Raw genomic sequence first — 15,984 nt, forward strand, 5'->3', positions numbered from 1 at the left:
TTGGCTTCAAAATTGAAGACATTTTTGAAATATATAAAATCTTTCTTGCACTTGATGATGGGGATTTAGCAGATGTTCTGAGAACTGTAGGCATGTAACGTATTCATCTGAGCCAAAGGCATGCTGTGCAGTGTTTCCACTACTAAATGCACAGTGCTGCTCTTTGGATACCAAATACAGGTTGGATTTAAAAGTGGTAGAAAAGCATAAGTCTTTCGGAATTCAGTCTTCCATCCTTTCCTCTTTCCCTTCATCACTCCTAAGCACTAAGAGGTCCGTAAACTTTATTTTGGAGGAAAAAAATAATTCCAGTTGTTTGCATGTAGTTTTAGTCATGTCCCACTCATTTTAATATTTAGATAAAAATTCCTTAACAGTAGTAAAGAACTTACGGGTTTCTAAACCTTCCAGAACTAAATTGAAGGCTGAGAGTAATTAGTAATAATAAATAGTTCTAGAAGTTTCTTAGCACAAAATGAATAATTCCTGCGTTTTTACCACTAGGAGGAGCCTGTGTCTTAGTTTTTAAGAATTTCAAAATTGCAACCTTTTTATTTTGACACTTGTATTATTTCCAAGGCACTTAGACAAATGTCGCAAAGAATCATAAACTTTTTAAAACTTCCTTGTACTGAACAGGTTTCTTTTTCTGCTACAATTTCTTGTTTGTGGAAATTGGTTTTCAAAATGACCATTAAGTGTTCTCTGCAAACATGGGGGTTTGAGACTAGTCTTCCTGGCAGTTTTCGAAGTGGAACAAAACTTACTAATTTGTCTCCTGGTTCATGGATCTTCATCATGATATTCCAAAAAAATTTTGTTTCCCACAGAGTGTGTTTCTAATAAGGAGGCAGTTACCTACAATGGGAACAAATGGGCATAGGCTCCTGTTATCACTGAATTCAGAAATAGGCAGAAAATAGAAGCTAAGCTTCTCACAAAGAGCAATATTTACATCCCAGTCCCTCTTGACTGCCAGATGGTTGAAAGTCAAGTGATGTTGCCTCTGAGGCAAGATCTTCCTTCTGGGAGAACAATGGCTCCTGCTTAACTCTGACTCCATATTAGGTATTTAGGAATTTAGTTGTTTAGGAATTTAGGTATTTAGGAACTCCAAATTCCTGCTCTTAAGACAAGCCAGGTGTTGGTGAAATAAAACATCCCCTAGCTCCAGAAGAAGTGGTAATTAGGATGAAGAAGCAGCAGCTTTGTGCAAAGGACCTTACCACACAATGCCAAAGAGCTTCTTGCTCTTGCAGAAGTCACAATTCAGCCAGACACATCTGCTTCTCATAAGGGCAAGACATTTCCAGACAGCTTCTGGTGACTTTGCTTCTGATAGTGGCAATGGCTTCTCATACAGCCCTACCCTGTAATGCTCTTGTAAGATGCTCAGTGTGAGCAACAGCTTTAGATTCTACAGCCATTCCAAATTTGGCTATTTCACTAAAATAGTAGAAATGTGATAATGCTTTAAATAATAGTGTGTATGTGACCCCTTTTCCCAGCACTGTATCTGAAGGTTTAAAAGCTTGATGTTGGTGACAAGTGAGGTTTGAGTGTGGTTGAGTATATGCCACGCTTAGAGAGGACCTCTTTCAGGCAGATTCTGTGCTCAGATAAAAATGAGCTCAATGTTTATACTAAGATTAGTAAAATCATAAGTTAACTTTCTGTTTACAGGTGTACAATGTTTCAAAACTTCTGCAGCATAGTAGTTTTAGCATTGATTAATTTTGTTTTAAGGTGTCAGAAAGAAATATATGTATGTCAGCCAAGGGCAAACAGTCCTGCTTCTATTTGCAACAGTTACTATAGTGATAAACGTGGTTTAGGAACCTACATAGAAATAGAAATCCCCATCTCCCAAAATAGCTCTACATAAAAAGGAACAAACGGTGGCAGGAAAAACACCAGTAGAACTCTAAACAATTGCTTCCTTGAATTATATGAAAACTTTAGTTCTGTATTTCAATTCCTTCCACTCTTTTTTGCCTTTTCGGTTTCTCGTATTAACTCCAGTGAGTACCAGTCTATCCACAGTGGGCTGGATATCAAGGCACTCTCCTTTTTCTCTTTTTACACATCTCCCTGCTTGGATTCCTCACTGTTTCCTCACATTTCCTTGGCCTACACTCTCTTCAACCAGTGAGGCTCAGCTCTGCACCTCAGTTTCCCATCAGATCATCTCTATTTGTTTCCCCCTGTGCTTTTTTGGTCATACATTCTTCTCGCCTCTGTGACCATCATCATCTCCCAGCCTCTATCCCCAAGCAGTTCAGACTTAAGCTCTTCCCAGTGTCCTGCTCAACCAGTCTCTGCCCCTTTCCAGCTTCTAGTCATAGTCTCTTATTCCTCTCTCTTGTTCTTACCAAATACTCTGTCTTCTTCTTTCATTCTCAGCCTTATTCCACTCTTACTCCTTTTGCATTTAAATAAAGTTATTTTTGGTGGAGTGCTGAAGAGTGCTATAGAGGGAAGAGTAAAGATTTCCAGTCTTATTTCTGCTATTCTGTGATAGCTCCCAGCAGCAGCTCTTCCCAACACTCCTTGTTAGAAATGGCTCGACCATTTAATCTGATATTAAAAAGAAAGAAATTTGTCTAAAACAGACTTGTAACCTAACAAATTTTATAAATTGTTAAAGTTTTCCAGTACTGTAGGAAACAAGAAAAATCATGAAAGGAAATATCATGCTTTGTAAATACAAAGTACTGTTATCCCCTCTTATACCAGTGAGGAAGAACAAGTCCAGTTTTCAGGTAGAAATTTTTGAGGACTTTCTTGTGATCAAAATGTACTAGGAGTTTTTTTAAGTCAACATATGCAATGAACTAACCTATAAAGCAGAAGAAAAGCTTGGATTTTTTGGCCCTTTTTCCTTGGTTTGGTATATGAAAACCATCAGTAAATAACTTTATTTGAGAGTTATATTAGTAGGTAGTCTTTTTGTGATCCTAATTTCCTGGAATAGATCTGGATTACTGGGGCAATTATTAGCATTATGACAGATACTAAGCAAATGCAACCTTACTGAAGGTCAGACTGCATTTGTGCACCATCTGGATTCATGTATTTGGGTCCCACAATTTATACTTCCAAGCAAAACAAAAACTGTGTATGATACTCTTCATATTTGCTAAATAAGCTATAATGAATACAAAATCATGTTCAGACTATTATCCATGGTGAAGAAGAAAAAGGGGGCATACTTACCACTTATTTAATATTTTCATATCCACTGATATTTGTCTTTGGTTAAGCCATCCTAACACACAATAGATCTGAAATGTGTTCATAGCTATGACAGTTATCTGTCGTTTTGGGGCTGCTTATTGTCAACATTTCTGTCTGGCACAGAAAGCAGATGCTTGACTTTTTTCCATATCTAGACCTAATAAATGAAGCTGTTCTTATCTGTTTCTTTTAAACTTTCACCAGTTCAAGCTGTCTAAGATGTGTTGCTTATGCAGAGTGCTTTGGGGACCCTGCCCAAAGACAAGTAAAGGGTATCTCAATGACAGCTTTTGTTTCCCTAAAATAGAGTTCTGTGGTTGGGAAGCACTTGAAAGGTATCAGTGGGGCTATTTTTAATCTCAGCAGACTGTTCTTATAAAATTCATTTGTAAGGAGACTGAATGGCTTGTAGTTCTAAACCTACATATCCAGGATGATGTGTTAGTGACAAACCTATCTCCTAAATACATACAATGATTTTATTTCAAATAAATTCTGTGATAAAGCAACATAAATAACTTTTCTGATTTCTTGATAAGTATTTTCTCGTGCTGTTCTTATATTAATGGCCATTGTATGATTAAATTAAGGAAAAAGTTCTACCAACTAATATTTTCTTGTGTTCTCATTCAGTCTACTCAGTTGTAGACCTCCCTTGAAACAGCTAGAACAATAATCCTTTCTCATAAGGAATGAAACCTGCAGGTGAGGAGTACTTAGGTTATCTTTAAATGTCTGTCATGCCATGTGTTGAAAAAAATTGTTAAATAATAAAGAGGAACCTCTTGACCTCTCACTGTGATTTTCAACAAGTAAAACATATATAATTTCATAGAATAATCTGAAAAAGTTGGTAAAGATAACTATTCTGTATTATAGAGGGGAAGAGGAAGATAAACTCATGACAGGTGAGGCACTTTTCATAAACATTCTGTTGGGACAATTTGCAGTCAATTTAATTTGCACTTCACCCCAGTATATCACATAAGTATCGTAATTTAAGAGCAAGGCAGGGTGACAGATCATAGAATCATAGAATAGTCTGGATTAGAAGGGACCTTTAAAAGTCATCTAGGTCATCATCTATATCATCAGCTTATGCTAAAATCAGATCATGCATTAACTGAAGTGATCATATAAATTGAAACAATCCGTAAAAGACAAGGTTTGGTGTTTGCAAGCTACTAAGAAAGGTAAAGTTTTTCCAAACATGATACCGAATGCAAGTAGTTTTCTCTGTTTTACACTGATTTCTGCCTAACATTAGAGTGATCTTCCAAGCAATGGTTTATTAGCAAATATGTGAATGTGTGAAAATTTAGGACTTTTCCATTTTACAATATTTATATCTGCATAACTGTGCTACTGTGCCCTCAGTTACAAGACGTATTGATAGTAGTAGTTAACCATATCTGGAATAGCTAAATAAAATACATCAGTACCTAATTGGCAACAACATACATTAATGGAAACATAGCTTCTTATTACACACGTTACCCTTTCTTGGTCACACACATATCCACCTGCGTTATGGATATTATAAAAATATATGTAGTAGTTGGCCCCCCTTCTGCAAGAACAGCTCTAGTGCTAGAGCATAGCACCTGGATTTACAGTGACTTGGAAATGAAATACTTCTGGCATTTTTATTAACGGATCAGAAAACTAATGCTCAGGAGGGAGACAACAAGTATGTTTATTCTGCAGCTGTTACCACAGATATGCCTGCTAGTTTTAAGCTAATACGTATCTATGATAGCAGAATACAAAATAGGCTGCAACCTGAGAAGCTATGCCAAACAGAGTCACTGTCATGACTTCAGAATGGACATTATGTTATTTAGTTCTTTAGCTTCAACTGATTCACTTCTCATCTGTCAATAGGTAAAATTAATTATTTTTGTGGGGAACCATTAGTTAACTCTCACACAGCCTTTGACAGCTTCTGTACAAGCCCACTGAATTAAACCTGAAAGAGGAAAAGGAGGAAACCCAGCATCTCTACCGTAATCTGTTATAGTCACACCACAGTTTGAAGAGATTTTCTTCAGGCTTTACAGCCCTGAGCAATAATCTCTCAGATGGAGAGCTGATGAGTGGGTGGGAGAGTTTCTAGCACTGAAGAGGGGTGCTGGAGCTGCAGCACAATGCTGCTCTTTGGCCTTTTTCATTGTTATTTTAAGAAGTAATGGTCAACCATTAACTCATTTTGCTGTTGTTATTTGCTCAGAGAATAGTGGTCAGGATTTGAGCACTAAGGCAATCTCAAGTAAATAAAGGAAATGAAGCGTTCAGATAAGGTTTGCTTCCATTTGACAGTTTAATTCCGTCTGGTGGCTTTATAAAAAGTATTATGTGAAGCTTCCCATTGCCAGGGGCAGGTACATATTGTTTACTTATGATATTTACACAACAGTGCTGTAAAACAGAATGAAACAAAAGAATTGATGCTGTGGTGTGAAACGTGTGCTGTCTTAGGCTAAAGTGTCAGCTGGGGGTTTATTTGGCAGGCAACACCACCCTGAGAGAACTGAGCTAGTAGGAGTACTGGAAGTGTTATTTGTTGTCTTAATATGTCTTAATTGATGTTTCTTGGAAGTGGTATCTTAGCCCAAGTGAAGCACTGGGCTAGCTTGACTATTTCTATGCTGCAGGATACTGTGTAGTAATGCTCTGCAACACCCCACCCTTCAGATAAGTCTTATGTATGTTAATTCAAACATTTAAAGTCTCCATTCCTGGTACATCGTTACTAGTTTGAAGGAGAGGCATGTACACTGAACAGGCAGCCAGCAGCCTGAATTGGTAGGATTTAAATGGAAATTGTGGTGGCATCAAGAATTGAAGTCAATTTCACATCCAACTAGATAGAAATAATCGGCCTGGAGAGGTTATCTTTGTCTAAGTAACATATAGTTTTCACATGTAAGGATCTTTTACTTGAGCAACAGTTTTTTTGTCTTAGGAAAACTACAGAAAAGATTTCAGTAGGACCATTGTTTTTGAAAGTGGTTGCTGTCAGTGAAAGACACTTAATACACTGAAAGAGAATGCTGGTAGATAGAAATTTTTAAACTATGGCCTATTTATTTTTTTCTTTTGCTATTGATCTTACCTTGCACACTTGTAACAGTAGTTAACAACTACACGGTTAGAGATAAGGCCATCTGATTTTTGCATCATAGGAGATTTCACACAGGAAAAGATAGTGAAAACCATCTTTCATCAAGTAGTCTTTCAAGTGTGATGGAAGGAAAATTGTGAGATACTTAATTGTTCTCAGCCATCTAGGTTTGGGAGAAGCCGGTCAGTTTATGTGGTTTTAATCAGATTGGGAGAAAAATTATTTATTTAATTATTTATGTATTACCAACATGGGATTAGTGGACAATTAATGACTATACTTTCAGGATCAGTATCAGGCATGGAGCAGGTAAAAGACAATACTATATGCTTGCGAAACATCAATAAACACCTACCATTTTCTGAAGACCCTTCTAGAACTAATTACAGGAAGTTCAGACCTTGCAGGTGTCCTTTCCCCCTAATCCTCTTTTCAGTGTGTGAGGAGTGGTTGGCTTTTTGAATTCAGAATTCACATTTTTAAGAAGAACTTCTAGAAACCTAACTAGAGCGTGCTTCTTTTTTTGTGACTTCATGGATTTGCATTCGATTCATTGTCACTGAAAGTTTTGGAAGTAAAAACTAATTTGTGTTTTTCATGTAGAAGCATTATCTTAGAAGGCCCTGTGGAATTAGGTTCTAACTCTTGCCGTTCAGTCTCTGCTTTACAGTATGCATTGTCCAACAGATGCTGGGATGATCCTCTCGGTCCACTGCATTCTGGTCGTAGGTTCTTTAGAATATGGATTATCTCTGTCTTTTATGTGTGGCATGTGCCCTACTTTTTAATCGATAGTGTTGCTCAGAAAATGAAAGTACAAAACAGTATAAACCTGGTTGCATGTTTTCCTTTTTTAATTTTATTTAACTGTTTAATAAGAACAATGTGCAAGAGACAAGTGTAGATCTGGAATAAGTTGATGTTGGTTTCAGAGAGTATCCTTTTTTGTTCTGACATCATAATGAAATAATCAAAATACACATCTCATGCTTTTATTAGGAAGACTTATTTGCTTGTTTAATACAACTAACATGCTGTGTCAGACATGCTTTCCCATCTCATGTGGCATGTTGGCAGGGAAGTAGTATTACCTCAGTTCCTTTGTGTTGATTTTTTCAAAAGGCAATGCTTCTTTGATTAATATCATCTTCCCACCGTCTCTTGTCTTGTGATCATTAAAAAGTACTCTCCAGCCAGAAACTATCAACTACCACAGGTCTGAAAAAAACCCCATCCCAAATACTATTCAGACTAGTAGATGAAAAGCTAGAACTGCTATTGTGTCATTTAATTAGACAGAATCATCTGCAAAAATGCATACATACCACTCATAGACTTTCAAAAACCTTCAGTAAGATTTGGTAACAGTAAGTTTATTGCTTTCATCACAAGATTTTGCTTTAAAATTTTTTATTTGTGTGCAGATAATCTTTCTCACTAGGGCTTTCACTGTTTCATCTGATGTGCAAAATTATCTCTGTAGATAAGTATGATGTCTGTGATTGGTTGCAAAAACATCTAATAACTGGAATTCTATGCTGGTGTCTTTTTTAAAAGCTAGAAAACAAGTAGTGAGTAATTATCAAAAAAATTATTTTCTATATAAAGCAGAACAATAGCTATAGCCAGAGGTTCCCAAATGGTGTGTTTTGGACACAGTTCTGCAAAGATCTGCTCAAGAGCACAGCAGTGGATGTTTCAAGCACTCACAGACAGTAAAAGTTGTAGGAATGAAAGTTACAATCTACTGTACAGACATGAGTATAATGAAAGGTGATTAAATATTACAATTAGTTTCTTACTGTTTCATTATTCTGAGCTACTTGTTTCTTATGAAGAATATCAGAGTTCTTCAAAGAGAAAATGAACTGTAGAACTGGGGAATTTACATTTGTTTCAGACATTAGGAAAGGACGGGGGGTAATTTTTACGTAATTGTAATATAGCAGGCTTTTTTTTACCTATGTAAGGGGAGGAAAGTTCTATCTTGGTTTCTCTCAATTACTTCATGTGGAGACAATGACAATGTAACTAAAACAGATGTATGAAAAAAGGAAATAGGGTCTGAAAGTATGCTGGGTAAGCAAAACATTACAAGACACTGCTGCCTCCTAATTCACGTATATTAAATGACTTTGAAGATGAACAAGACTCCTAAATGAACTGAAATTATCCTTCATTAATTTCTTCAGTTTTCTTCTTTTCAAGTTCCATTCTAATGCTGAGACAGAGAATGGGGAGAAAGATTTATTGACAAATACATTACCTGATTGCTATCATAGCTATTTCATGTTTTTAAAGTGTAAAGTGTACATTACAGTTCTAGATGTATTTTAACTATGCTTTTTTTGTTTAGATTATTGATATTAGTTAGCCTTTTTTTAATAAACAACTGACTCTTAGAGGAAGTGCTCGTAGTCAGTTAAGACAAAATGACAACAAAATATTCTGTTATTTTTATATATTTCTACACTGGCACAGCATATTAAAGGTGGAGACCCACTTTAAAATAAATGAAATAAATTACCTTGCAGGAGTGTGATCTTAGTACGATTATTGAAAAAACAAACAGAAGTTGAAACAAGCATATATCCTCCCACCAACATTATAAACATTCTATAAAGTCTCTACCATGAATATCTAACAACTGTTTAATCATATATCTAACCAAACAGCCATTGCTCCGTTATCCAGCTGAATTATTTTGATTCTTACCTTGACTTGCAGATGAATTGCAATTCAGAGTTTTACTGAGGTGCTGGAGAATGAAGAAAAATTAAGATATTATCAGACATTAAAGGATGCTAATTTTAAATTGAGACTTGGTGCTGAAAGTGAAATATGAAAGCTTTATAGTAGTTGCTTTTATCTGATAATTCTAAGAAGATTTAATGTTCCTAAATCAAGCTTCAGATTATGATAATATTAAGCTTTGAGCCATGTCTACACTGTAATTTATAGTACTGAACCGAAATACTTGAGAATTTTGGCTCCCAGCACTGCAAGGTGAACTGCATACACGTTCCAGACTTAGCGCTGAGTCAAATATTCAACTCTGTGCTGTATAGAAACACCTTCAGGCTTGATGTGCTGAAGATGAATTTCCATCAATCACTGCTGTGTGGGTCACTTTCACTGAGCATTTAAACTGGTGCTATATACATTTATATTGACAAATAGATACATTACTGGTAGCCTTACCAAAAATATTTAGTCAATATTTCTTACTCTGTTATAAACATGTGACTTTCATTCCTGATTCTTTTGACAAAAAAATTAAATGTTTAAAAAATATTTATGATGTAACACGCACTACCTTTTACATAAGTTTAATTGCTAATGAGTTAATTTAAAACTTTCAATTACTGAGTAGGCACAAAGGATAATAAAACTATCCTCAATGATAGTTTGTAGGTAGACCTCCATTGCAGTGCTAAGTATCTTCTCTATAAATATTAAGTCAGAAGTGTAATAATTGCCCATCTTCAGGCTTGTATTACCTACCAATCAACCTAATTCTATCAAAACCTTTAGAATGAAAAAAACAATCTTGCTGGTGCAAGTAATTAACAAACTTTTTTATATACCACCCAAGAAGTCAGGGTTAGATAAACTATGATTTTATTTTCTTTTAGCTACCCATTACTCTATCATCATTACAGTATTAATGTTATCCATAAGATTCACCTGATTACCTCTGACATCCAGTCTGCACTCTATTTCAGCTTCACCACACTCATTAACAGCTTTACAGGTGTAAATGCCACCGTCAAATGGAGTGGGTTTCCGGATCTCCAGGGTCAACACACCCTGCTTACTGAACATGCGGTATTTGGCATCCCCAGAGAGATCCATTTTGTTTTTGTACCAGGATATCTTTGGCTGAAGAACATAGAAGAAGAATTTTAAAATAGAAGGTAAGAAATGGAATATTTACACCAGATCTTGCAGCTTTAATTTAGCCATTAAAGGCTAAATAGCATTATGAGGGCTATTAACACAACAGTGTTAACAATTTTTCAAGGCACAACTCATTCAGTACAAACTTGTGAAACCAGTAATTCTGAAGTTCAGTATTTCCTTTAACTGTCAAATAGCATGTAGAAAATGTAGGTCTATATCCTATTTTATCGCAGTTTAAAAAAACTCCAGCCCTACAAACTGGCTACAAATTCATCCATTCATTCAGGGGTTATTTAGTTGTGCTTGTTAAAATATATTTGTATGCTACAAGTATGTTACAGAAGTGTCACAAAGTTCCACGTGTGTTAAGTGGCCAAATTGAGATGCCAAAGTTTGGCCTGAAAAAGGATTTTCTAAAGCCTTTAGCATATCTTTAGAAATTTCAGGAATTTCAAAATAAAGCTTCAGCTGAGGAATAAAGTGGTTAGTTCTGTATCAGTTCAAGTCTTTATGTTTTGTTTCCAGTACTTGAAACTGTGACTTTAATTTCTATAAATGAAATTTTGAAAATGGAAGTCCAATAGAAAACAAACTGCTTTTGTTTATTTCAAGCTCATCGATACATATAGTGAAGAAACAGTCTTTAAACAGTAGAAAACAAGGCTTTGTATTTACCCATTTTTCTTTGAAAATTAATGTCTTCTGTTTCTTCATCCATAAGAACTAAAATTACTGCACTGTTTTATACAGTGCCTTCAAATCTACTGAATTACTTTTGTCTTTGACCTGTGGTATATCAATCCAGTGCATCCCAGTTGCCATACTTACTTTTCTTGAAAGATATCAGCTGGAATTTTTCCTGCCTTAATATTTTTTCCTTCTTTTTCTATAGCCTCTTTATCTTTCTGGGTATATGTCTTTTATTGTACTTCACTACTAGCAGGGCATGAGTATTGTCTCTGCTTGAAGTGATAACTTTTCCATGCCATACAGATCATACCTGAGGTGTGCTTGAGAATCTATAGTTATTCAGAATTGGAAAGCTCCATCAACATAAGCTACTCTCTGTGAAAAAGACCTTTTTCAGAGTACTGTAGTAGTTAGAGGCACATTTTGTTAAGGTTATTTTGGGCAATACAAGTACAGAAATGTATTTGGAAAAGCTGCTTTAAGACTATTAAGTGTGCTGAAGGTTGAGAACTATTTGAATCCCTCTGGCTGATGTGTAAGGATGAGCTAGCATGCTTGCATTCCAAAGCCTGCAACTACTGTATTTAACAGCTGTAAAATTAAGGATGTTTTTTAAGAATCTTCTTAAAACCATGGAAACTGAATGAAGTAGATGGAGATGCACAAAAGTGTCGGTTAACCAAGTGGGAATTTCATCAGTAATACTGTCATTTCTAAGCTGAGGCAGCTACTGGAGGATGGATTTTGCCTGCAGTTGCTGGTGTTTCTTCTATAACGTTTGTGGTTTTTTACAACTATTTACATGGATGTGCTTCCTTTTTTATTTGAGTTTTGTCTGGAGCGCCTTCTTCATCAAAAGAACTGCAGAAAATGATTGCATAAAGACATTTTTTTTTTCGAGTAAATTTGGACTCTGAGCAATTGTGGTACATGTTTTGCTGTGTAGCAATCAGATCCTTGTGCAGGCATCAGGAATTGAAAGGAGCTGGGAATTAGCAGGCAGAAGGTGAAGGAAGAAGAGTTTTGCATTTTTTGTGATGGTACTAATTTAAATTTCTGACAAGATTATGTCATAATATGGTAAATTCCTTCCCTGCAGACAAAGAAGCCCATTTCCCTTTTTTGAGAAACCTAAATTTAGCTCTTGGCTGATACAGTTTTTACAGCTTGTTCCTGACTAACAAAATAGTACATCTTTTCGTATTCTTTGAAGAGACTTATATTCCTGTGAGTTTAAAAAACCAAACCAGCAAAACCCCTTCAAAAAAACTTCACATGAGAGAAGGCCTTATTCTAGTTAATTTTGCAAAATAACTCAGACTCTGTAAAACTTATGTGAATGTATCAATGTAACAGAAGAACTGCTGTTCCTATATATCATTTAGGTTAAAGGAGCAGTATATTACATTAGCTGCTGTTTTCTTGAAAGTCTGAAGAGAACAAAGGATAGATTGTGAGAAGATACATTTTATTGTTGTTTACCTTCTTCAGTGAGTAGGTTTTATGCACAAATGTACATTTTCAATGGCGTGGTGTTACCACAAGTGGTGACTGTTCTTCCCTCTGTCTCCTTTACTGTATTGCCCCACTGGGGGCACAACCACCCAAACACTTGCACCTTGCAAGTGTTCCGTCATCAACTATGGCAGAGGTGGGAGATGACTGGGTGATTCTATTTTTAATTATTACAGCCATGTTACATTCCAGCCACACTGAACTGATGTGGATTCTAAGGCAGCATCTTGGGTTGATGCAACAATAAAAATGACAGTTGTGATCTGTACCTTGGGGATTCCTCTTACAGCACAGCTGAGTGTGGTGTTGTATCCTGCAATCACAGAACGGTTTACTAAAGGATGAGTGAATTTAGGAGGTTCGGAGAAGTCATGTTCTTTGTAACTAGGTGGCTTATAAGTGGTGCCTGCAATACAAAGAAACAAAATAGTAAGAACTATGTTTTCAATTCTGCTGACGTATACAGTCTGTCTGTCACTTATTTTGCCTGTATGATTTAGAGAAGCTTCAAAGTTTTTGGCATTGTGATATAACAAATCTTTAAATACACTTCACTCTAAAACATATCTCATGTTTCATGTGTTAGTTAAAGTAAAAGGTCTTGACAATTGTGGTTTTTTTTTATTCTGGTAAAAGTACAATGGCCATATGTCTGCAGGGAAAGTCTTCACAGATATCTTAAACTTTTAACCCCAGAATACAAATATAATCCCCCAGTTGTATTACAGTTGTATTATTTTCTTAAAATGATATAGTTTAGGAAGACTGTGATTAAATATTTTTAGCAAATATTTGTATTAGTACAGGAGGTCTGCCTAGATAATGGTTCTTGATGCTAAAATTCTTTATAAGTGCTAGTTACTAAGTAATAAAATTATCTTTAGTGGTGCATTTATCAAGATTGTATTTTTCATTTGCCAGTGTATTACTTCTGGTACTTAGTGGCTTTTGTGATCTTTGTTTTGAAGAATATGTTACCTGTTTTTTGGATATGGGCAGGATTTTTGGTGGTTGCAGCAGTTTCACTCAATCCACACAAATTTTCACTGAAGATTCGAAAAAAATACTCATTTCCCATAATCAGGTCTGACACTATACAGTTTGTGCGACGATAGTGATCAAAAACAGTATACCATTCCTGTAACAAGACTATACTGTTTAGAAAGATGTTATGAGAGGTCAGACATGGTGCTAGTTTTAGTATGGAGAGATCCTTTTTGCTACAACAAAAAGACAGGTAGACAGGTAATTAACACTAACCTGTGAAATGAATATTATGTTGCTTTTTGTGAAGATTAGCTGATCTATTTTCTTACTTTTATATTCTGGCGGGTATGATAGATGTATGAATACTTGCATTTTCAGAAAGAAAATCCCACAACTCTCTACATTTTAGCCTTACTCATATCTGGGGATTCTGGTACAAGATGGGTACTCAGAATGTGATTACTTGATGAGGACTTCTGTGGGAAAGATGTTTTCCAGTCTGACTGGTATGTGTACCTCTCCCAGTATATACCTACTATACCCAGCATCTGAGTTCAAGTCTAACTCTTCCTCCCCCCACTTCATTTTTTTCCCTGTATTTATGAAAAATATAATTCCAAATAAAGAATGTAATTCCACCTTCTAAGCAGAGCTATCTGTGCACTCATGACCAGAGATGGCACACCCTTGGTCTCTCTTACATTTTCTACTGAGCATTTTATGCAGTTCTATACTTCACCTTTAGGAGATTTTAATTCTATTTTTCAGTGTTTAACTGCCTCTGATATGCCATAGGATACCTCAGACACAGTAGTGAGAGTCATGAATTCAGTAATTTCCCTCAAGTCTGTGTGTTTCCAGAGCAGGCAGTAGTTTAAATTCCATACAAAGTCATAGACTGAGAGCAAGTTCTTACCATTGTCTTTTTGTCAGCTTTCTGGACCGTATAGCCCAAGATCTGTGCATTGCCATCATCTTGGGGAGGTGTCCACTCCAGGGCTGCATTAAATCCCCAAACATCTACAAGCTTTACATTCTGAGGAGGACCAGGCTTGTCTGTGGAGGAGACATGAAAAAAACCCTTAGCTTTTAGTTCAGAATCCAAGACTTTTGTCATTTCCTTCCATGCAGGGAAAAAAATAGAACTTGATAGCAATCTATAACGTTCCATAGCAACACACTTCATTTATTTGAAGTTGAAACTGTAAACAAGAAAGTTGGGAAATTTTCAAATTCCTCTTAATGGTCTTCTGAGAGGCCTGAAAGCTTCTGAGAAATAGACAACATATTAGAATTAGTAACATAGAAACCAGACAAACTCTTCTTTAAAATGTTGTAAGAAGTTTGTGTTGATGGATGGATGTGATTAACTCTTTAAACTGTAATTTTATTACTTACTTTGTTACCTCAATGCAATTACTCAGCCATTTAGCTACATTGATATAACAACCATGGCAATGGGGTACAAATGCCTTCCAGCTGAGGTTTGGGAGTATTTCCCATTTGGGAATATACCTTACTTTTTCCTGTTGGTTCAGTGCTTGTTAGCTTGCCCACTAGGTGACATTTCTCTGTAATAACTAGAAAAAGAACAAATTCTCAAAGAGATACAGACCTCTATGTCCATTTTAAGATACCTGGAAACATATAGGAAAATATAGAATATTAAATTATCATTATTTTCTTTTCTCCTTTTTAATGATAATTCATATTTATATTGATATTGTTTAGTCTAATACTGCAACATTTAAATTAGATTTATTAAATAATATTCCTGTCTGTTTTAATTTGAAGGCACTGATTCACCTTTTTGATATGTTGGTTTTTTGCACACAGTTACAGGGCCTATTGGGGAGGACTGGGTAGTTGATCTTGTGACTGAGTGAAAAATAGTTCAAGATAATTCTAGATAGTTGAATGGAAACTGTCTCCCCTTTCTGTAGCTAAGCTGGAAAAACTAGGGAAATGTAAGAATCTGATGGATGCAGTCTCATCTCAATCATTTGAGATGAGCAAACCACAAAGGAATGTAATTTTAGATTGCTTATAATTTAATTCCTTAGAAAGGATATGCAAACCAGTAATAAATCAGCCTTCGTTATTAGGGGAACTATGACTTTTTATGTCAAAGCATAATGTGTTAATTCTCTTTTCACTGTCATACTTTGGAATTGAAGACTGCTTTATAATTAGGTTTGGCCCCTTCTGTCCTGCTTCAAAGTGGCACCAACTAGAACACTGCATGGAGTGTGATAAGGAATATGGAATGCATCGCTCTCATTCCATTTATCATCCTCTTTCTTCCTATTTGACACTAACATTTCAGAGAAAAACCTAGCATCTTCTGTGTCTCAACAGCTACCAAACAGGTAAAGCCTTTTTTCATTTTTTTTCCTGTTTCTGAAGTAGGGAATGGCAAAGTGTTGAAAAATGAACATTGCTTATGGAGATGTGGAAATGTTGTTACCTTGAATCACAACTTAAGAGAAAAAAATTTAGTTATGTTTCTAGATGTGTGTCTTCATTAC

General features: G+C 35.7%; 1 protein-coding gene across 1 annotated transcript in view; it reads right to left on the minus strand.

Annotated features, from left to right (window-relative positions):
• Window positions 1-7,197: 7,197 nt before the first annotated feature.
• MYBPC3 (myosin binding protein C, cardiac) overlaps window positions 7,198-15,984 on the minus strand; it is a 63,505-nt gene continuing 54,718 nt past the window's right edge. Inside the window, exons 30-35 of the mRNA XM_017812759.1 lie at window positions 14,373-14,512; window positions 13,448-13,607; window positions 12,739-12,875; window positions 10,049-10,243; window positions 9,077-9,119; window positions 7,198-8,582 (exon numbers count right to left, since the gene is read on the minus strand). Coding sequence (XP_017668248.1) covers window positions 8,473-8,582; window positions 9,077-9,119; window positions 10,049-10,243; window positions 12,739-12,875; window positions 13,448-13,607; window positions 14,373-14,512 — 785 coding nt within the window. The 3' untranslated portion in view covers window positions 7,198-8,472. The remainder of the gene's footprint in view (window positions 8,583-9,076; window positions 9,120-10,048; window positions 10,244-12,738; window positions 12,876-13,447; window positions 13,608-14,372; window positions 14,513-15,984) is intronic.

Source organism: Lepidothrix coronata, unplaced genomic scaffold, assembly GCF_001604755.1.
Source record: "Lepidothrix coronata isolate B3197 unplaced genomic scaffold, Lepidothrix_coronata-1.0 Scaffold1, whole genome shotgun sequence".
Lineage (NCBI taxonomy): Eukaryota > Metazoa > Chordata > Aves > Passeriformes > Pipridae > Lepidothrix > Lepidothrix coronata.